General features: G+C 34.7%; 1 protein-coding gene across 1 annotated transcript; it reads left to right on the top strand.

Annotated features, from left to right (window-relative positions):
* The first annotated feature begins 494 nt into the window (after positions 1-494).
* Positions 495-22,766, top strand: tspan15 (tetraspanin 15). Its single transcript, XM_058795972.1, has 8 exons — positions 495-686; positions 4,949-5,134; positions 6,129-6,203; positions 11,501-11,596; positions 13,827-13,940; positions 18,343-18,393; positions 18,760-18,876; positions 21,453-22,766. The coding sequence occupies exons 1-8, from the start codon at positions 603-605 to the stop codon at positions 21,630-21,632; spliced, it is 903 nt and encodes a 300-aa protein (XP_058651955.1). The 5' UTR covers positions 495-602; the 3' UTR covers positions 21,633-22,766.
* The last annotated feature ends 1,779 nt before the right edge of the window (positions 22,767-24,545 follow it).

The raw sequence follows: 24,545 nt of genomic DNA, 5'->3' as shown, positions 1-24,545 counted from the left end.
ATCTTACCCTATCTTACACCCATTTTATCCTATTTTATTATTTTTTTAAAACGGAAATTTCTGCCAGAGATTTGCAGACTTAATCTGTTGATGTTCGTTTTGTGCAAAATAAAAAAATAAAAAAATAAAAAAATAAAATAAAATAAATAAAAATAAATAAAAAGGTCACTGTCAGCAGTCAGAAAAAAAGGTTAAATCAGTGGTGTCTACATTAAAAACCTATTTAAAACCTATTTAGATGCATAAATCTATAATGCAAATGTTCGTGTTTTATGAGTTTTGTTACATTCAATATCTTTAATATATGCCTACATGAATATATAACAATTATATATAACATTTTCGTGTTAACTGTAGTGTTAAATCAAAAAGTAATAGAATAAGAACTCTAAAACCATAAACTCCTGAAATACAAACAATATACAAGCCATGTGAAATCACGCTCTCTCATTGGACAAACCACCTATCAATCAAAACATTGTGATTCATATTGGCTTGTGTGATAATGGAGCGCGTGCTCTGCTCACTCAGGTAGAAGCTACGAACAAACCAGGAAGTGTCTACTACTCGAACGTATTTCGTGTTATTTATACGTTTTTAACATGTCAAGTGAAGTCAGATATTGCGACAGGTGCTCGTACCTATTTCTCAAGTTCTCGTTAATCGTATATGCAACAATATTCTGGGTGAGTTTGATTGTTTTCTTTATGCGTAATAATAAATCGGTCTGGTATCTATGAGGCTAAATCAAGCAACACAGGTGCAGTTTAAAAAGTCGGAAAAAACAGAGAGTAAGCAAACAATATAACAATAAAGTCTACCAGCAGTAACGTTTGAGTTTGTTTATATATTTTAATTATGTTATGTCACGCATTACCTGTTCCAGTGCTCTTGACCCCACCCTCCTCGAGTAATTCTGCTGTACTCTGGGATTATGGGTTTCTTACTCATTGAATTATCGATCTCCGTAGTAGAGTAACGTTAAATTGTTGCAAATGTTTATCTATTGATTTATTAATAAATATCTGACGTCGCTGTAGAAAATATTAAGCGATAGTATAGGCTAATGAAAACATTTTAAATAGCAACAACTTTCTTGGTAAATGTCTTGGGTAATTTGTACAAAAAAACAACAAATAAATAGTATGTACATAACATAAACGAAGCAGATAGAAACTGAAACAGACTCATTTGAATGGTTAGTGGTTGTTTTGCTTTTGTTATTGATTTCATGATACTGTATGTGGTCATACTGTGCAAAGCCATGCCTTTAAAAAAAAAAAAGAAAAACTCTGACCATTATCTAGCATGGAGTCAAAGGCCATTAGAACCATCATTCATATTTCATTGGCACATAGGCTAATCATTATTACTTAGCTCAAGATTGTTGAATATGTGTTAAGAATATACCACATGAGAACTTTTCTCATTTTCATGAACAACATCTTTCTTATTTGTCTTTAGTATGAAGTTTGTTTGCTATTTGTTAGACCTGTATTTATAAGGTCAAGCTCGTTTTGAACCTACATTAAATTCATGAGACTAGTGTAGTTTGATTGACCCTAAAATGGAATTGTAGGATAAATCATCTGGTTTCATGTGCTTTACAAGATTATAATATCAAACTGTCACTGAAGCAGTGTCATTTCGATTGTTACTAATATGTACAATTTAGGTGTTAATATTGACTTTTAAACTACTAATATGTACCTTTAAGGTTCTAATATTCTCTATTTAGGGGTAAATAAGGTACAAAGATGTAAAGATGTTTTGTACCTTAGGTAAGAAGAAAATATCATATTATCGATACACAACTATCTCTCTCTCTCTCTCTCTCTCTCTCTGTCTGACATTGTACTGTACTTTAAGTCATTAGTGAATGTTCCAGTGCTTTTAATTCAAAACATTATCAAGCATGTATTTCCATATTGCAGTTCTCAAGTTACCTAATACTTTTATTTCCTGATGTCAGCCTGTGACTTACCAAAAATAAACTAGAGAGTCATTTGGGGTTATATAAGCCCTGATATTTATAAGTTTTAAATTCCTTTGACAGTTCAAACTCGGGTCTGATTAAACAGAATTATTGTTTATTTTAATGTTCTGTCACCATTTGTTTCTGTTCTCCACATTTGAAGTTCTTTATTCACTAGACAATAGAGTTTCCTGTTGTTTGAATTATTTTGCATCATCTTTGCATAAACTCTTTTGTATACATTTCACAATTGTGCCATTAATGTATTCTTTATGCTGTTTTATACGCAAATAATGCTTTTCATAGAATTGTTATTCAAGTTTGAGGCGCTGTCATGGCATAGGGACTGTGACATTCTGTAGTTATCTTTATTCTCATCCGTTATTGACATTTGAAAAAGATTATTGTGAGTAAAAGGCTGGTGTCAAAGCTACTCTTTGTGACAGCAGAGGTTTGAAATACTTCGGGCTGCACCATTGTGCTTCTCTCCCCGTTTTGTCAAGAGCAGGTCTGCACATGTTGAACCCATCACACTGACAGCGTAAACAATAGGCCCCATAGGACCCCATTTCAGACCATTATGCCACCAGCCGAGGCTCTTAGTGGCCCATTGGCACCAGCATTTCAGTGCTGACTGACCCAGCGCACACTTTGTGCCGCTTTCATCATGGATTTTCACAAGAGACCTGGAGCACGTGCCTCACGCAGGGAGGTTTTGTAGATTATTACCCAGATACTCTTTGTTTTCATATAGTGTTTAAGCAATGTGTTTTGACATAATCCATTTATTTTCATGCATCTTTATTAGTTATGACCAACCAGATGGAGCCAGTTTCAGCCTGAGAGAATTTCTGTTGAAATGAGGTCGTGGTGGTCTCGGACTCCATCATCCTTTATGCCTTCAGTCTTTATAGTATGCCAAAGGTCATAACTCTGGTTGACACTTTCCAACCAATTTCCTATTTTCCTGGCTTTTGTAACCTAATTGAGGGAACTAAACATAAAGGCATTTCTTGTTTCTGTTTTTAAGTCTTTCAGTACCTCAAGGATTTAGTGTTGCCATTTATGTTATAACTAATAAATATACAAATATAAAAAATTAAAAACCATTATAATGTTTGGTGGTCTTCTGAAATGCAGAGAGGGACTTTGCTTCTCTTCGTTTGTTGTTGTTTTTTTGTTTTTTTTGTAAATTTGCGTTTCATTTATGTTTACACATTCGGGTTAATCAATGCTACCATATTCTTTTATATGTTTATATATAAAATTATTAAAATCACATTATTCACATTACAATCGCAAGTCACATCAAATTCTCATTAACTTACAGTTACACTACTGTTCAAAAGTTTGGGGTCAGTAGGAGCAGCAAATCAGCATATTAGAATGATTTCTGAAGGATCATGTGACACTTAAGACTGGAGTAATGGCTGCTAAACATTCAGCTTTGCCATCACAAGGAATAAATTACATTTTAAAATATATTAAAATACAAAACAGTTATTTCAAATTATAATAATATTTCACAATATCACTGTTTTTATTTTTGATCAAATTAATGCAGCCTTGGTGTGCATAAAAGACTTCATAAAAATTTATAGGTAGTGAGAATTAACATTTTAATGTATGTTAATAGTTTTAAATTGCTCTATAATAATAATAATAATAATAATATAAAAAACGTGTACCAGACATTTGTTTATCTTAAACACTACTACCTATTGTTTAATGATATGAATATCCACCTTCTTTTTTAGCCCGTTAGTCAACAAACCCTCTGTAACCTAATGATGATTGTAGACACGGAGGTGGACCTTTAATTTTACCAAACTATACAGACCTTCATTAAATCCAGATCACCCACAGATCATTTCATGTTTTAAGTTCATTTTAATTTGGACAAGACTAAAAGTGGTCCGAGTGGGTGGGTTGTTTACTCTGTAATTAGTTCAATCATTTCCACCAGTTTGACCTGTTTACACCCCCTCACATTCACCATACACTTTAGTTGCTTCCTTCTGAAACTTGATCCGTTGATGTCATTGCTGAACAGTACTGTATAATTTTAGAAAAATTAGTGATTTACACACTATTTGAGTTTATAATATTTACTGTTTTATCTATGCACTGCCAATTATTTTCTAATTTGAATGCTGTTAAGACATCCCATTGGTACATACCGATGATGCCTCCATTTGAGGAAAAAGATTATGACTTATCCGTACAGACTACATGCTGGTGTGATGTTGAATGAGAAAGGAATGCATTAGCACAACAAATGTGTTGTAAAGCCCATATGTGCACACACACACACACACACACACACACACACACACACACACAGGCGTTAACAGGCGTGCCGTGGAGTGGTTTTACTGCAATTACCAGGGCCGCATTTTGATGGTTATTATTTGATTATGCCATTAAGCCATGCCACTGGAGCTCAGTGTTTGTTTCTCAGGGTTACAGAGGTGCATCTGCTATGTCAGTTTTGCACAACTAAATCTGAATATGCTTCTCCCAGATCTACTTTCTACTACATTTTATTGTGACACAGAAATGGTTTGAGGTTCACACCATATGCTTTAATTCTGCAACTAGTTCAGTAGAGTATGATAATCATGTAGAATATTTCCAAATGGAAATCACACATGGTGCATTGGGGAGCCATTAAGATTTAAGGTTGGAATACATTAACCCAAGGAGGTCACAGTTTCTCATAGCTTTACTTTGCTCTTGTTTGAATCATAATACCTTTAAATATGCAAAACATACTGAAGAATATACACCTAGATTCAGTAGTGTCAATTTTTGTGGCTTTTTGAGGCCCTTAATGTGACTAAATGTACTCTTATGTGTTATTTTTAACCCATGTGCCTTTTAAAGGTACTAGTATAGCTAGTGATATTCTTCCCATCTGTAATGTAATTTTGCATGAAACCCAAATGATCTGATTTGTGTGATTTGTTTCAGCTCATAGGGGGCTTTATTTTGGCCATTGGCATTTATGCGGAGGTGGAGAGGCAACAGTACAAAACTCTGGAAGGAGTATTCCTGGCTCCTGCCATTATCCTCATTGTGCTCGGTGTGATCATATTCATCGTCTCCTTCATTGGCGTTCTGGCGTCTCTCAGAGACAACTTGTGCCTTCTCAAAGTGGTAAGTTTTCATTTTCCCATCAGACTTTTGCATATAGTAGTGTCCTCTTCAGCACATCACTTATTTAAACCATACTGATTATCTGTACACAACACTTCATATTCTATTCTTTATGATTCTTTTTGAAGGAAGCAAATAAAAAATATCATTAGCACAAAAAGACAGTTCACCTAAAAATGAAAATCCTGTCATTATTTATTCAACCTTTCATGTTGTTCCAAATTTGTATGAATTTCGTTTTACAGGGGATTGCAAAATGTATTTTGTCCTTGTCCACATATTGAAAGTCAATGCCTAGTGTTATGTGCCCCATTGACTGTAATTATATGGACAAAAACATTTTTCAAAATACTTCTTTTGCATTCCACAAAAAGTAAATTGGGTCAATAGTAGAAAGCGGAAAACATTCCTACTTAAATCACTTATACTAAAAAGAAGTAGCAAAACAAACCACACTATACTAGTTTATGAGTCATTAGGAATGAAACATTTATCAGTTTGAATAAATGAATCATTTCAGTAACACTTTCTGACTACACATTCACGATGTGTCAAACATCAGATCGCCTGATGTAAAATTAACATGAACGTTGCAGACATTTGATACCAGTCAAACCCATTATGAAAATTACCACTCTCATTTGCCTAAAGATCACATGATGAAGGCAGGGCTATCAACATATTAAATTCTTAAAGTGCAATTATTATCAACAGTACTGAAAATGACAACAGTACTAAGAGTGCTTCCTGTTTCAGACCAAGAGTGGAAGTTTGTCTCATGAAGAAAGTGTCCTCTTAATTTCCAGTTTCTCTGTTAATACAACTGCCTAATCACACTAGCTAGAAAACAAAATGTCACTGGGTGCTGTACACACACGCATAGACGGACTCACTGCCCATGTAGGGCAGGAACAGGCTTGCAACTATCTGAGTAATGTGTGGGTGTGTGTGTCTCTGTTTAATTTGAGATCCTCTCTTTACTGTTGCTTTGCAGTTTCTTTACATGCTGGCTCTCTGTCTCATTTTGGAGCTTGTCGGTGGGATTCTTGCTTTGATCTTTAGGACACAGGTACAGCCATTTTGATCTTCTTTCTAGTTTCATTTATGATGTTCTTGACAAATCCTTAATCCCAAATTTGTAAATTTGAATAAAATGAAAACTAAAAGAATTTAAAATCACACGAGCCAATATTTTATTCACAATAGAACATAGATAACATAACATACGTTTAAACTGAGAAATTTTACAATTTCATGCACAAAATGAGCTCATTTCAAATTTGATGCCTGCTACAGGTCTCAAAATAGTTGGGAGGTGGGCATGTTTACCATGGTGTAGCATCTCCTCTTCTTTTCAAAACAGTTTGAAGACGTCTGGGCATCGAGGTTATGAGTTTCTGGAGTTTTGGTGTTGGAATTTGGTCCCATTCTTGCCTGATATAGGTTTCCAGCTAATGAAGAGTTTGTGAACGTCTTTGACGTATTTTTCGTTTATTGTTACGCCAAATGTTCTCTATAGGTGAAAGGCAGGTCAATTCAGCACACGGACTCTTCTACTACGAAGCCATGCTGTTGTAATAGCTGCATTATGCAGGGATTAAAGTTCTCCGTCGCCACGACGGATTTCCGTTAATTGCAGGGAGTCTACAACGGATTTCCGTTATTTGCAGGGAGTCTACGACGGATTTCCGTCAATTGGAAAAAAATGAGGGGGAAAGAAACATGTAGCGCATTGTTGTTGTTGTTCTGCCGGCACACCAAAAATCATCCCCGCCACGTCTGCAGCTTCTCATTCAGTACGTTTACATGGACATCAATACTCCGATTTTAATACGATTAAGACAATACTCTGATTAAGAGTCTACCGTGTAAACAGAGATCTTTGATTACCTTAATCCGGCTAAAGTCATAATCGAAGTAAACACTAATCGAATGAAGACATGTGGAGTACTACTATTTTAGTCGCATTATTGAAGTGCAGTACAGACATGTAAACACCTTAATCATACTATTACTGTCGTGCAGGACTTATCGGAGCATTTTGCGACAGGATACACACACGGCAGTGGTCAACCGTTTGACGGCAAATAAAAGCGCTTCAACGCCGCCGTCGTGCACGTACAAATAATTGACTGCACTTGAAGCTTTCATAAAATTAAAAATGAAACACCCAAAACTGTATATGGCATCATCACAAAGACGAACTATATGTTTATACTTGAAATTCTGTCAATATTATGATTAGGTTGTTTACATGAGTTGCTTTTAGAATAATCCTTTCATGTTCCCGTTTTACATGTTACAGTACATAGACAGATTAATGGCATGCGTCATGACGTCACCACGCGACGCTATCCGACGTCCCTCCAGAATTTCAAGGAAATTGAAATTCATTAGGAATGCTAATTTTTTTTTTTGTTATCAACATTTTTTTATTTTTCATACATAACATCCAAAAAAAAAAAAAAAATAAAAGGAATGCTAATTTTTTTAAATTAGGAGGACAAGCGCTCCTAAAAAGAAAAGTAAGCACAGAGCCATGTGTAACATAGAGGTCTGCATTCCCGCGGCTGATCAGATTTCTTGCGACGCGGGATTAAATTCCCGAATAAAACGCGGTTGCGGTCCGTAACTCTGGTGCAGTTTGAACGGGAGCGGGCGGTCTAACAATATCCCGTTCTCGACGTCTTTTCAGAACAGCATATCTGCACTTTATTCAAGCACCGGTACAGCCTGCACTGGACTGTTATGCACGCACTGCACACATGAACCAGTGCTTCGTTTTATTTGCGAGGTCTGTGCGCAGCATGTGCAAAGCGATGCTCAGAGCAGGCTGTAGCCTACCAGTGGTGAATATACGGCCCGCAGACAGAACAGGCAGGTTGTCGATGAGTGACAGAGCAGAATAAAGATGGAGCAAAGTGTGGATGCGCTGTCCTTGAAGAACGCTCAACTCGGTTTTGTTTATATTTTGCTTAGCCTATAATTTTAAATGACAGATGTCCAATTTATTTATTTATTTTTCTTCCGCGACATTTTTCCTAGGCTACTGTGTTTACAGCAAGATGTTAAACGAATTTAGTATTTTGACAAGACGAATAAAATTATAATAGGTTTTTGTACAACCTACATTTTGTTTCCCTCTGCGACACTTGTTCCTATATTGTGTTGTAAAGGTTAAACGAATTGTATCCTGACAAAACGAATAAAAATAAGGAATACAATTTTTGTACATTTTTATTTTCTGACACTTTTTTTTTTTTTTCCTACTGTGTTGGCAGCAAAATGTTAAACGAATTTCGTGTCTTAAGACACAAAATTCGTTTAACATTTTGCTGTCAATAAAAGACTCTTGACTAGACGAATAAAATAACAAATACAATTTTGTGCAGACTACACTTTTATTTGTTAGCCTATCTGTCTTTCTTTCAGTAGAGGAAATTTAAATGTGTGATTCTGGAAACGAGATCTAAATTTAGCGGGAACGGTCGGGTAGGGAAGAAAATTATTCCAAGCGGACAGCGGGTGAACAAAGAGTGAATATATCAGCGGTGGGTGCGGGATATAACCTCGCGGGAGCGGGACTTAAAAAACAGTCCCGCGCAGACCTCTAGTGTAACATATTAGATCCATGCATGAGGTCTTAAAGAGACAGCAGCCTAAATAAACCTGCTGCTGTCTTTCATTATACAGTGAAACTATCCAGTGTTATTTTACAGTTGAATAGATTATAGTTAGACCTAACTGAAAAAAATTAAGTACTGATCATTTAAATTTGTATCTTGTTGTTTTTGTTTGTGCTATTGATTGTAATTAATTTATTTGTTCTTACTTTATTATTTACTTGTCTTTTTTAGTTAATATAAATTCAATTCTGAGTGCAGGTGATTCTTGGGTGGGGAGGGGGCGTGGTCCATGGGAAATAGTCCTGCCACCACACCTGGCATAAATCCTAGAGGAAACACTTCATACGTTTAAAAAAATTAGAAAAATGCATTTACAAAGGTAAAAAGAAAATGCCCCTGTAAATCACTTTGAGTCAAATGTTTTTTAAAGGGGATTTGTGGGGGTGAAAGAATGGATGAAACGCATTTGTCCGTGTTTCACTCCATCTTGAATCGCGCTCACGGAAAGTGCTCGAGAAACAGTATCTCTTCCGCGGCTCGATACGCTTTCAACTCGCTTTTTTTTTTTTTTTAGTCTCGAGCAAGAGACTATACAACATTCATGTTACATGCTTTGACTGATTTTTACATAGAGAGGGTGACAGCGCACCGCATTAAAAGAAATGATCATTCATGTTTTCAGTCAAAAGATTTTTTAGAGAGGGTGACAGCGCATTGTGTTTACCGACTGTGGTTTCTGGAAGTATTCCTGGGCCCATTTAGTAATGTAAGTGACAGAATCATGCCGATGAGTGATGCAGTGTCGTCTGATGGCCCGAAGACCACGGGCATCCAACAAAGGTCTTCAGCCTTGTCCCTTACGCACAGAGATTTCTCCAGTTTTTCTGGATCTTTTGATGATTTATGCACTGTAGATGATAAAGTTTGCAAAGCTTTTGCAATTTGACCTTGAGGAACGTTGTTTTTAAAGTATTCCACAATCTTTTTATGCACTCTTTCACAGATTGGAGAGCCTCTGCCCATCTTTACTTCTGAGAGACCCTGCCTCTCTAAGGCCGCATTTACACTGCATGGTTCAAGTGACCCAATTCCGATTTTTTTTTTCCTCCCATGTGGCACAGATCGGATATGGCCCATGACCGTGTAAGCAGGAAAGTCACATGGATTCCGATATTCTCCGATCGGTTTCAGGCCTCATTCATATGTGGAAATAAATCAGATATGAATTGGATACATGCATTTGCGCGTGCCTTGTAAGCGGTCAGATTGGATATTCCCCTGTAAATGCAACTCCTACGTCATTGAAAAGTGAGGTTTTTTTTTTAAACATTTCTGTACCAAATGAAACCTCTCTACTTGAGTAGCAGAGTATTAATTTAGTTCATTTGTGTTAAATAAAAGGCGATCTGACGCTGAAATGTGTTGCTTTTGAAATCATGCCGAGCACTTCAGTCCTGTTCATTCCATTGAAACCACTATATAAAATGCACACAAACATGTCCCTGCCTTTGATATACAATCACTGATGAACACATTTGGTTTTAATTACTAAAAAAACACAATATCTACTACCTATTATTGCATTCGCAAGCTTTCAGCGGAGCTGCGTTCATCACTGTCCTGAAGAATTTGTTCTAGGCTATATAATTATTTTAGTGTATAGATGTAACTATTGCATTAAAAACGTTTCTATATGATTTCCATGTCATTAAATTAAACTCAATGTACCATTCAAATTGATTTGTGATGTCATATATGCTATTTTTGGCTTGTTTCACCAAGTGCAGTGTAAAATGCACATATCAGATATGGGTCACTTTTAAAAGACATGTAAGCACATCGTCCAAAAAATCGGATGTAGTCACAAAATCGGAATTGGTCATCAAGACCTGCAGTGTAAATGCAGCCTTGGACATCCCTTTTATAGCTAAACATGTTACAGACCTGATGTCAGTTAACTTAATTAGTTGCTAGATGTTCTCCCAGCTGAATCTTTTCAAAATGTCTTGCTTTTTCAGCCCTTTGTTGCCCCTGTGCCAACTTTTTTGAGACCTGTAGCAGGCATCAAATTTGAAATGAGCTCATTTAGTGGATAAAAGTGTAAAAGTTCTCCATTTAAACATTTATTATGCTCTCTATGTTCTATTGTGAATAAACTATTGGCTCATATGATTTGAAAATCTTTTAGTTTTCATTTTATTCAAATTTAAAAAATGTCCCAACATTTCCGGAATTCGTGTTGTACATTTCCAAGTGGCAGACTGCGACATGGCTCACATACAGAATTCTGTATTGCATTATTTTATAGTCATTAGCCATGCAATGTGACAATAATTGTTGGCAGTCTCTTTGTTATTCGTTTCATTGGGCTAATGGGATCCATGCTAATTTGAAAAAGATAATTATGAGTACTGTTACATGGTCGCTGGGTCATGACTGTTTTCTGATTAGTTGAAGTTGTATTTCAGCGTCTGCTGAATGTGGAAATTTGTTTGGCTTCTTGACACTTCAGCGATCATTAACAAAATAAGTTTGATGCCAGAGCATCATCATTGTGAACATAATTTCAATCATATTTTTTAAGAAACTAATTGTACCAGTCCCCAGATATTACAGTTTTGAGTTTTTCTAAATGCAACAACAAAGGCTAAACATCCCATGCTAAAAGAAATCAGACCTTTTACATTTTGTTGCAAAAACAACATCTTCCTTTTATAACACTGACCTTTTTGTCAATCAGACAGAGGACCTTCTCAACAAAAACATCCGTAAAGGCATGGTCAATTACTATGATGACCTTGATTTCAAAAACATCATGGACTTTGTTCAGAAAACGGTAAGAGATTTATCTCATGTACAGATTTAATATGCTGACTTTTTAAGATTGCATTGAAGGCATCTTTAAACTTGATCTGTCAAAAAAGTTTCACATAATGAAACTATGAAGGTCCAGATCTCTTTGCATGTACTCACTCTGCACTGCCATTAGCAAACCCATTCTGTTTAAAATTGGTTGAACTTCAAACTATTTTTTTGCTTGTGTGTTTCTGAAAATAAAAGAAGCTGGTAGGGTCCTGTGAATTATTATTTTTTTCCATTCCAATTTTGTTTCAAAAGATTTCTTTTTTCATCCTTAAAATGCATTTAATAATGTAATCATTTATAAATTTCTTTTTTTACAAAAATCTTAAATTCGGTTTCATTTTTCTAGCTTTTCAGTTTTGATTTAATACAAATGTATGATTTCATTTAAATTTATTTAAAAAATATTAATTTAATCACTTTTAATCTAAAGATTGTAAATGAAAATAGGACAGTTTCTTTTTACAAAACTACAAAAATAGCATAATATATATTTTTTTCTTTAGAATTTTTATCAATTCTGCCATCATTTTTCAGGCTAAACGGAACTTTTATTTGAAGTTAAAAGGTCTTCACTATAAAATAATTTATTTGCAGATCTCAGAGCAGCTCTGGAGATGAAGTTCATGTGGATGTACTCATATAGTCAGCAGACACTGAAAAAACCATGAGCATCAATTGTACAGCTCTAATTTTGACTTTTTTATTATGACATTCTGCTCTATATATTCTGTTTTAATGACTGGATAATACAATTCAGTCTGTGTTTTCCACATCACGAAATAATCATGTAATGCCAATTCAGATGTACTTTTTTTATGATCATTAATTAGGTAACAACAACTCCTTGAGTGCATTCAGAAGTAACGCATTGAAACCAACCATTAGAAATTTCTTTGTGTTTATTTATAGGACGAGTCCATTTAAACGGCACTGCTTGTAGTTTAAAATGTTAGGGACCCAGCAGACACATCTACATTTCAGTGCTCCGATATTTCAACAGAAACACTCTAAGTGAGCCCAGTGGCTCTGAGGTGCACTCAGGTGCATGAGAATGACTCTGTGCCGGTCCACCAGCTGCACAACCTCACCGTGCACATCTGCATGTACCTGTTTAAAGTGAGTAATTACAGCGAGCTGTTCAGCAGTGCTCAATTATGTACAGAAATATTACAGCAATTTCATTTTAACAAGCTCCTTTTTGATTTGACTTAAAAGAAACTAAGTAGAGTGGCACCTCTTAGAACAGTCAATTTCAAGTAATCATTCCTCACTCTGTGATTGTTGAAAGAAAAAGGTTTAGCACATTCTGTTTGGTCCATTGTTAAGAAAAAGGGATTATTTTTCTTTGAAAACCACAGTCAGTGCCTGTCACGGCAGTCTTTCATTGTGGTTTGAATGTGTTTTTTTTTTTTACTTTTCTTTCTTTTTTTTCTGTCAAACAGTATCCCAAAAAGCCCAACATGACACAGTAGGTATTTGTTTCTTATTTACAGGATAATTATCTTGAAAAAAATTCCAGTAGAGGGAAGATCAATCTGAAGGACAATAAAAACATCACAGGGAGCAAGTCTACATCGGAATATCAATTCACAAGATTTAGAGAGAGAAAGAAAGCTGGCTGTAATTTTGTTCCCCCTAGTTTCTAGTTAGCCTTCCACAGTAGGACATTATCAAACAATTATGCTCTTTGTTTTCCTTATACTGATGTACAATAATTATATGACAATCAGCTTGAGATGTTTCTTATGAGAGAATCAAGCAATTGCATACGTAATTACCTTTAATGTTATTCACTGAGATTTAAATGAGCTGTGGGGCTGGAATATGAATTGTGCCATTCACTGAGGGAAGACAGGAGCCTAATATTTATTCATGCTTGTCCTCTGAAAGTTTGGCTCAATAAATGAATACAGAGCAGCTCAGATCATTCATTTCACCACTCGTGTTTCATGCCCTGTCAACCTAGGTGCAATTTAGCTGATGAATCACTAGAAAATTCAACTCATATCCAACCATTAGTACATTACCCAAATGTTGCTTTTAAAAATGCAATGTACAAATATTGTTCTAGTAGTCTCGTATATCACTGTCTTCAGCGGTGCCAGAACTTTTCCAAATAATATTGGCCTTCGTCTGAAGCTTTGCTGATATTTCAATCTACAAGCGATTTTTACTGGTTTGATTTCTTCTTTTTTTTCCAGTTCAAATGTTGTGGGGGAACCGACTTCACGGACTGGAAGGTGAACATGTATCATAACTGCTCTGCTCCTGGTCCTCTAGCATGTGCGGTGCCTTATACCTGTTGTCAGAGCAAGGTTTGTCTATGAATATTTTTTTCAAGTGAACCTACAGTTTAAAGTGTCCTTATGTTATGTTTGCTGTTTAACACTTGCAACAAGTCCCTAGTGAAAAATCTAAATACTAAATGTATTTGAAATACATTTATTTCATGTTAAATATACTACAAATACATTTACATGTTTATGTACTTAATAAATAACCCCTGTAATTGTACTTTTATTATACTAAACTGGTATACTTAAAGTCTGCTAATTTTAACAACTAATTTTGTACTTCATGCATTTTAATTGTGCAGTAGTGCTGAAGTCCAACTAAAGATATACGAAAGTATATTTGATTGTGCAAAAGTGGAACATTTGCAAGTATACTTCAGGTACACTTTAAATACCTTGCATTTAAAGACTGATATTATTCAAAGATCATACAATCCTCATCAGTAGTGACATTAAAACAGTTTAGGCTTAATATTAAGAAATGTGCATTGTGCACAAGTAGAACACTAAATAAGTTTAGTCACAATTTTATATCCGCAAGTCTCAAGCAAAATGTCAGTAAATATTTTAATGGTTTTGGACTATACTTAGTATGAAATAAATGTATTTTAAATATATTACTTTTTTACTAGGGGAGTCACATTTATATGCCTCCAGTTTGTCATAAAGCACATGCACAATACCATTTTCATTGGAGTCAATAAGGTTTTATTGGAGCCAGTAAGGTTTTTTTTTTTTTTTTTTTTAAATAAATGAATTATTTAATTCAAAATCAAAAACACATTAAATTGATCAACAATGACATTAAAGACTTCTTACATTGTTACAAAAGATTTTAAATAAATGCTGCTGTTTTGAACTTTGTGTTCATCAAAGAACCCTTAAAAAGGTATCACAGTTTCCACAAAAATATTAAACGGCACAAATCTTTTCATCATGAGCAAATTCAAATCTGCATATTAGAATAATATCTGAAGGATCATGTGACACTGAAAACTGGAGTAATGGCTGCTGAAAATTTAGCTTTGCCATCACAGGAATAAATTACACTTTAAAATATGTTAAAAACAACAACAGAAAACAGCGGTTTTAAATTGTAATAATATTTTACAATAGACACGTCTTTCAAAAATATTTAAATCTAGTGTCCACATTAGATCAAATAGTTAAATGAATGTGTCTGAAGCTGCAGTCATGAATTAATTTGGTGTCCTGTTAACGCAGAAGGTTAGCTCATATTATTGCAGAGTCCTCTTATCTCCAGGATGTTTCATAAACAAATATAGCTGTATGTCTGTAAACTTTGGCAAAGTCGTTGTTAACGGCTGTCGAATAACCTACATAAATAAACCTTCTGTTAAAGAAATATAATCCTAGCATTTTAAGTGTCAGCACTTAAATTGAATGGGAGCAAATACTAAAATTCTAAATTTAGATCAGCCCTGGTTCACTTGACTGGAAACAAAAGCATTTATTTCTTTTGTGAGTCTTTCACGAGGTTACTGTTTGCTTACTTGAAAGAAGATCTAAAGGGAGAAATGTGGGCAGATGGAAAGCATAAAAAAAAAAAAAATTGTCATTTTGTGTTTCTCAGCATTCCCCATTTAGTTTTGTCCCATTTAAGCTCTACTCATATCTGCTTTCAGTTCACAAGTTCACAAAATCTGCTTTCAATTCACAAATAACTGGCACATTACAAATTTTACAGGTGCAAAAACAATGGCACTACATCCAGTGAACTGGGAAAGAACTTTGTCCACACATCATACTTTTGAAATGATGCATGAAGTGTTTTTCTGCTCAGGTTTTCCAGTTTTTATAATACTCGGTTGCTTTGTTTTACTTTTGTTCATTTATGGAAATCGTTGAGCTCATAATGATCCTGCGTTATCTGGATCATTCCTGTGTTGTGTACATTTGAAATCTATAACTGCTAAAAGTGAATGTTCTCGTGATATATTTTAAGAAGTATGTCTATAAAAGGGTACCAGACTTTCAAAAATATGCTCTGATGAAGCATTGATTGATAGCTTGATGATTTACATAATGGCAATAGCATGAACAAGCTGTCTAACTGAATGGAAATAAAGAGCTAGAGCTAGCCATTGCCCAGTGAGCGATTGAGAGTTTGTTTACATCAATTTAGGCTGGAATATTTGTGCTGCTTTTGTCGTGCCAAAAACGATGTCACTTCCTGGTGGAAGGGACCTGGCTTTTGTTAGTTAAAGTCATAGTTCACCTAAAAATGTTGATAATTCTGTCATCATTTACTCATCCTCGTATTAGATCTCATTCACTTTCATTGTATAGAAAAAAAAAAATCTAAATATATTTTTTGTGTTCCCCAAATCTGAAATGTGTCTTATAAAGTCCATTTATATGACGACATGATGGGGACATGAAAATTTACTGCTTAACAGGAATTGACCCATCTGCAAGTCTGGAAGAGTCTGGAAGATATTGTTACACCATGTGCCGATAGAGACGGAAGCTATTTTTATTCGTTTCTTCCGCATTTATTTTCTTGTCATTCTCAACACAAGCCAGAGCATTCGTAACAAGACCCAACTTGAAATTACATTTAACTGAATATTAAAAGAGCCCATTTTTGGAGTTGCATGGGACAGTTAAAAAAAAATAGCTCTTCTAAAAGTGCGACACTAAAGCAGGTCTTACAGTCAAAAAGGACATCTATTTTTCATTAGTTTTGGAAAAAGCACAGAGCCTGTTTGCCGACGTCCAGCTGTGTGCAGATTACCTATGGACAAGCATTACCTCATCACTACTTCAGTCTAAGACAAAGCAATGCTGCTGTCTATATATGAAGATTACATCAGAAAATTTAGTCTGAAATCAAATAGCAGAATGTAATCTGACGGCATTACCTTTAATACCAATGAAATGATCTTTAATCCCACTCCATTAAGCCTGATGGAGATCAATTTGTTCATTGTCGTTTCTTTGCTTCTAAATAAGATTACAAGATATAACATTTTATATCACTTAACCAGCTCTGTGTATGAAGAAATAAATTGTAGAATATTTTGGCAGATGCATTTTCCAAAAACAAAAATCCTGATTCTGCTAACCATCTAACAAACTAAATAAAAGAAAGCAATAAGGTCTATTTTGCTACATTTTGTTTTTCTAAGTGACAAAGTATATTATCCTAAGGCATGGTGCCTACAAAGTTTTGATATAATTTTGACTGAATTTCCTCAAGGTGCCTTAGTTGCAACAATGTCTGCTTATCGTATTAGATACACAGTTGTTGCAAAATAAAATGAGATGTTGATAACTTATCTGCCTTTTTGTTTGTGGACCTCATATTAAATAAAAATCACACATTGTTTAATGTCCTTGAGCTAAATATGTTGATCTTAAAGGATTTAAGGTTTGTCTTTTTGGGTTGTCTCCTGATGTGTGTTTTCCAAGTGTAAATTGTTCCTGTCATCGGTAAACATATTTCATTGAAAACTCTATATATGCAACCTTTTCCATTTAAATGAGGTCATGCCACGCTGATTTAAAGAGATATTTCACCCCCAAATTAAAATTGTAATAATTTGCTCATCCTCATGTTGTTCCAAACCCTTAAGATTTTGTTCATATTTGAATCTAAAGTTAAAATATTTTGAATGAAATCAGATAAGATTTCTGTCCCTCCATTGAAAGTTCATACAACCAAAACTTTAACGCTTCGAAAAGTTCATGAAGAGATCAGGAAAGAAACCCATATGAATCAAGCAGTTCAGTCCAACTTTTATGAAGAGACACTATCACTTTATATGATCAATAGATTTAATTTAAGCTTCTATTTACTTAGAAACATTTATCAACGCACATACATTGAGTGCATTGACTGAAAGTTGCGTGAACTTTCAATGACGGGATAGAAATCTATAATTTCATTAAATATCTTTAATTGGGTTTCAAAGATGAACTAAAGTCTTATGAATTTGGAACGACATTAGGATGAGTAAATGATGGCAGAATTTTAGTTTTAGAGTGAACTAACCATTTAAAAGTAATCAAAATGTCTACAGTTACTCACAGAATGACTTCAGCTTCATTTATAAAGCTTAGTAATCTTATCACCGCATTAGTTTAAGACTAAAACCCTTTATAAATTAGAATGACAAAACAGGGATCATTATATCAAAACTAATGTAATGGAAACCTGTTATGTAGAGAGTAGGCTAGTCATTAATCAGCTCCAAGTGTAATTCCATACATACAGCGGATTGGGAATGTTAAATGTCTTCCCCACAAGAGGTTTTGCTGTTTGCCAAATCAGTACTTTTATATAATCTCTCAGCTGATGTGAGAAATCCAAGATTTCTAAGAACCGTTAGCTACTGTATGCATCTAGGTGTTTTACTTTTATGAAAATATTAAGACTGCATTTGCTTGTGTATTACAGCATTCTGAAGTTGTTAATACTATGTGTGGATACAGGGCCCTGGTGAAAGAGGTATGTGCCCTGATCACACCTCTTTGAATGAAGAAAGTTAATGTAGTTTATAAGTGCATTCTGATATTTGAATAGAGCTGCGTGTCCTTTGTCAATCCACCTGGTATAAATGCATTCATTTGGAGGGGTCAAAGATCTGATCATCTGAGAAGAGTAATTAGAACCACCTTTGACACCTTTGATTTTAACAGGCTGTGAGGACATGCAGCTCCACAGATGAATGATGATCTGCCTTATAACCACATCCAATTATCTCTCAATACATTTCCAATTGATCACTTTATAACACTAGAGTGAGACATAGTGATTGCAGTTTTTTGACTCTGCAAAGTAATAACATTTCTATTGCCTGACCTTTGCCCGCAGAGGCTAGAAAATATAGATGCGATCTACACCCGTGGTTGCACTAATGCCGTCTTCATTTGGTTCATGGACAACTATAAAGTCATGGCTGGACTTCTTCTGGGCATCTTAGTTCCTCAGGTAAGACTTATGCTTATTTAGATAATTTGTATTATTAAAAAGTCTTATGCAGACTATCTACTTTACATAAAACATACATAGATTAAAAGTCTGTAAGCTTGCCAAGAACAAAAATGACATTTTTCTTCGGCTGAAGAACCTTTCAAAGTATTTGAGGGTTTGAGTTAGTTTTAAATGGTTTTCACAAGGGTGGTGTGGGAAAATTGTGGGGGGAAATCTTTTTTTTTGGTCTCTTTTTTTTTTTTTTTTTTGCATTGAATGTCACAAAATCGATAGTGAACAAAATTCTATTTAATTTTCACTTGAGTAGTAGGATGTTAGATTAGATTTAATTGTGTAAATGTGCTATATTTAAAGTTTGTAATACATTTAGCTACATTTACTAAAACTACTACTAATTATAATTAATACATTCAAATTAAAAGCATAACTATTAATTAATCTCAAAAAATGTTTTCAGAAATCCTATTATTCATATTCATATATTTACTTTGACAGAACTTTCCAAAAAAAAAAAAAAATGCCAAAGAATTTGATTTATGAGGATATTTCATCTAGTCTTTATTCAGGTTTCATCGTTATCTGTGCCCACTCATAAATTCAGTGTAATTAAGAACTCTTTTATAAAGTATCTCTCATTAAGTGTTTTCCACACTGATTAAGATGTGGGTGGTGAGAAAGGCATGGTTTAAATGAATTTAAATATTTCTCAAGAGTACCATGAGTAAACAGGTTTTCAACAAATTAGCAGTCTAGAAATCTGATTCACTTACAAAAACAGCCTCTAATGTGCAGCTGTTTCTGCGTGTCCCCCCACTTTAACCAGTGTTAAAGAGGTGCCTCGATGCACTGAAAAACACCTCAGCACAGTCACAGATGTAGATTATCATAATTACATAAGTTCTGAATCTATTTTGTAGTAATTTAAATAATGCTGCAACTTTGATAATAACCCACCAACACAGAAAGCACATGCACACCAAATGTAATTTAAGTCTTTCTTATAAAGGCTCCGGTTGCTGGGAACAGGGCTAAGTTTCTATTAGATCAGACAGTCCCTGTCTGTAGGCTGTTTCGCAGGAAATGATGCCAGAAGATATAGCACTGTATCTGTGATAAGCACAGGTATTGTTGAGAAAGACTTTAATATAGCATTTCCAGCAATGACTTTAATATTCACATCATATTGGATTGTAATGTTTCCGTCTGATGTTTGTGTACAAATGTTTATTCGAGTAAGGAGCAGTGGGAATTTTCTTTTTGTTTGTTTTATACAAAAAATGAGTTTTTCCGTAAATGGCGATTCACAGTTGGGAAAAGTCATTAGTCAGTCTGCCCACACTGTGAAACATCCCAGTTGTTTATTACAAGCTTTATATTACTGCACAAATTGTATAGCATATGCAGTATGAAGTGTGCAGATTAAAGAGAAAGTTCACCCAAAAATTAAAATTAAGTTGTCATTTACTCACCCTTGTGATGTTCTAATGCTGTATGCCCTTCTTTATTTTTCTGACCACAAAAGGAGAAATGTAAAGAAATGTCCCACACGCACTTTTCCATTTAATGGCAGGGAATAGCGACCAGCATAAAGCTTTTTAAAAAGATGCAAAAAGTATGACAGAATGATGCCACATGTCGACTCACCTATAGGAAAAGTATGCATGTTGCGAGAAATCAAGACGAATAAAAACGTGACATGAAATGTCTAGAAATCCATAAAAAAAAAGTATCCATGTACTTTTCTTCACTGAGTTGAATATCTTCAGACTGGAACCTGATTGTCATGACTGACAACTGACAGATAGGAACGCAATAATTTGTTGTGATGAACACAACAGATATATTTACCTACGTCAAGAGAGTAGATGGATTTTGTCATGCTTTTATTAATCTTGATTGTGTGAACCGCTGTGCTAATAGAGTCTCATGACTGTGACGGCCAAAGTCAGGATTTTCATTAAATAATATATTACATTTTTTTTTTTTTTTTCACCAAACCCTATTGTATACCCCCAGAACACTTGGAGTATATGACCCATGTCGCATGGGATTATTCTGTGATACTTTTTTTTTTTTTAATGGTACATGGTATAATTATATCGAAAATAAAATAACCGCTTGAGCCTCAAAGAAGAAGGACTGCTGAAAGATATGCATCTGAAAAGGGATTGAAAGCCATTGTATGCAAAATGAATGGAGAATGTTTCAGACCACTGGCAATATGGACAGACCAGACCCTTTCACCAAATTCACCCCAAGAGCAAATGCATCAGGAAGTCCCAAAGAACCTCAGGGTGCCTTCAATAGATTTGCAGGCAGCTCTGGCAAAAGTTCATGAGCGTGTGCATCAGGCAACCATTAAAAACAGGCTGCACAAATTGTGCAAAATGGTCATCTGTTGAGGGTTTTGGAAGGGCAAAGTCACAGTCCAGATCTCAATCCTGTTGTTATGCTGTGGGGTGCTTGCAATGCATATATGCATATATATATATATATATATATATATATTTTTATTTTTTGCACGGAAGACAATTTTGTTATCCAAAAATAACTTTTTTTTTTTTTTTTTTTAGTTTTTTGGTGTGATCTTTGCCTGGCTTTATATCACCCGTGTGGAAGATGCCATTGAGGAGTATGGACACTATATGGATGGTCTGCTGGACAGCGGAACCTGGGAGACCAAGTACCAAAGCAAGTGGGCCAAATGCTGCAAATGCATGCCTTTGCAAGTGCAAACTCCTAAAAAGCCTTAAATTGGATGGAAAAAAGGATTTATACATGTGCTGTGGATGAAGTGAACTGTGCTGTTACTTTTGTAATACAGATACACTGATGCAAGCAATTTTTATACTGTCAATATCGTTTTCACAGTTACTCCCAGGATTCATTATTTCATCTGTCAGCTGAAAATGGGTAGTTTTTTTTGTGTCAAATATACTGATGCTAGGACTGACCTTCTGTCTTGGGACTAAATCAGATCTGAAGCAGTACACTAAAGACAGAGTCAGAATGCCTTTAGATTTTACACAGGTTAGTTGTGTTTAACAGGGAAACTGTTTTGATTGAATTGGCACCCTGTCATTCTCAGGTAATACAATTCCAGGTTTCTTTTTTCCAGTGCAAACAGTGCTCTTCGCATAAGTTAACGTCTACCGTTAAAGTCCATAAAAACGGCAGCTACACTGATCATAATAAGAGTGCTGTTTCCCCTGTACATTGTGTCTAAGATGAGTAATAGTATAAATCCTGACTATAAAACATTTCCACATTTAAAAGCTGTGTAAATCTTTACTTTTTTTATTTGATTATTGCTTTACTTCAGATTGAGTCTTTACCTGAAATGGGTTGTTCCTCTTAATTTTAATAATATACTGCTTATTATGAGCTGATTATTTTGTAATCTGTGAATTTTAATGTCCATCGTTTACATTTTTATTTTGTCTAGATTATTTTTCAAACTCAACATATTTCTGTCAGAGCTGCATGTGTATGTCTTGTATATCTTTAAAGTGTTTTTCCCTTTCTTTTTTGCCAAATGGTGATGATTTTTTATTATAACTGCATATCTTGACCTGTTTTTATAAATAAATACATAAGATGGATGTTTCCTGACAGGAGAATCATCTGAAGGCATATTTATTTTAATGCACAAAATATTGCATTCATATGTCATTGTTCAGTGAAAGACAATTGCAAACAAACAGGTTGAAGTGAATAATATTAAGCCTTAACATTTTTCTGTCCTTTTTTTCTTGGTCTATTTGGGTTTTCTCTGCTGTTTTTATGTGATTTCAGTGGCTATATCTTGACCTGACTGTTAAAGCTTGAGCATTGCCCTGAACACAGTGAGTGTCCTGCTGAATGAATGAATAAATGATGTTTACAGAGCTGTGTTCTGCTGCTTCAGTGGATCTTCTTATCTGTTCTCTTTCATGCTGGTTGTTGTGTTTGCAGGGGGACTGTGGCACTCTCAATATTGCACTTTCGACATGGTCTGATATCGTCTGGTATCGTCAATATGTGGCAGTCTGTGTTTTACCCACTTATTTGTTCCATTTCCTTTTTATCTCTTTTAAAACCGTAAACAAATATAGTCACTGTTTTTCTAATAACAAGTTCCACAGATTCTGATAAAGTATGTTGGACATTCTCATTAATGCTTGTCATTGTGCATCTTTTCTGTTTCATAACTTTTATAAATATGAAAAGTAGGATCAGTATGGTCTTTACAACATTGTCTGCACACATAAATATGATAATGTATAAAGAAATATCATGTATTATTAGATTACAGCTTCCTCAGTAATTTCTCCCCATTTTGCCTAATAGGATAGAACATCAAGCTGAGCTCTGTACCAGTTTTATTTTTTTAAATGAATGTTTCTGAATGTCAAAATAGGAAGAAATCAAATGGGTTCTTGCAGTCATCTCAACACAGCATCTTATAAAATGTGCCTCTTGATTTTTGGTTTGTCAAAAGTGATGATGACCACTGCCATTGCTGCAATCACAAACCATTGTTGGAGAAGTTCTGATCTGATCATTGTGAGGAGGTACGTTAAAATCAGTCGCACTTGCATACATTTCATCAAAGAAAAGTGCCTTTTTGATGGGCTGCTTCTATTGCATGTGAATGAAACTTTAAGGTCTCCTGTGGAGTGAAAAGAGGCTTTTAGGAAAGGTAGTGGAAAAGTCTTGACCACAGCATGGGACTCAAAGGTTCATATTTCTTTCATAGTAAGGGTGAAAGAGAATTTCATTAAAAAAAAAATGGACACTTATGAAGTCCAGTGTCATCGAGCAGGTAAGTGACTTCCATACAGAAAAGGCATAAAAGGAATTTAAGCTTGTTATAGTGCAATCTTTGTTCACTGAATTGCAAAATATGAATATGACCTTTAGTATTGTTTTTAATTTTATCATATATATATTTATTATATTTAATTTAATTTTCATTTTTCCACTCATTTTTTCCCCCTTTCTTCTCACACATAATTGGAAGATGATGTCAAACTCAGAAACATGGCCAGGTCATTTATGTGCCGGTAAAATCTAATAAAAGAACATTTCACCAAGTGCCACTTTTTTATTAAGAACCTCATTTAATTCAGGACAGTCTTAACACATCTGTATAGGAAACCTAAAATTAACAACTCTATATGCAGTTATTGGGATTTATTGGATTTTTGTCTTTGTTTTTCACATGGTGTGCTATGCTTTTAGAGAGTCCTTTATGCTTATAAAAAATAAAATAAAATCATGACCTCTTCTTACCTCTTGGTGTGGGATGGTGGGATGTCAACCCATCATCCTTTACATCATCTTTATTAGGCAAGGCAAGTTTATTTATATAGCACATTTTATACACAGTGGTAATTCAAAGTGCTTCACATAAAAGGAAGTGAAAAAGTCATTAAAAAAAAAGTCACAACAATAAATACAAGGAATTAAAAAATAATAATAATAAAAACAAGATATAAAAATTGATTTAAAAAGAATTTAAAACGGTTAAGAATAGAAAATGATTATAAATAGTGCAATCAGTTTGGACGTAGCACAGTGCTCATTTGACAAATGCACAGCTAAACAGATGAGTTTTGAGTCTGGATTTAAATGTGGCTAATGCTTTAGCACATCTGATCTCATCTGGAAGCTGGTTCCAACTG

This window comes from Onychostoma macrolepis, chromosome 13 (assembly GCF_012432095.1).
Source record: "Onychostoma macrolepis isolate SWU-2019 chromosome 13, ASM1243209v1, whole genome shotgun sequence".
In the NCBI taxonomy this organism is placed as follows: domain Eukaryota; kingdom Metazoa; phylum Chordata; class Actinopteri; order Cypriniformes; family Cyprinidae; genus Onychostoma; species Onychostoma macrolepis.
This window is presented reverse-complemented; position numbering and strand designations above follow the sequence as displayed.

What these genes read in the sequence shown, in the direction of transcription:
- tspan15 (XM_058795972.1), top strand. Translation starts at nt 603, where the DNA reads ATGTCAAGTGAAGTCAGATATTGCGACAGGTGCTCGTACCTATTTCTC. An exon ending in ACTTGTGCCTTCTCAAAGTG is followed by an intron (nt 5,135 to 6,128) that starts GTAAGTTTTCAT and finishes GTTGCTTTGCAG; the next exon opens with TTTCTTTACATGCTGGCTCT. An exon ending in TGGACTTTGTTCAGAAAACG is followed by an intron (nt 11,597 to 13,826) that starts GTAAGAGATTTA and finishes TTTTTTTTCCAG; the next exon opens with TTCAAATGTTGTGGGGGAAC.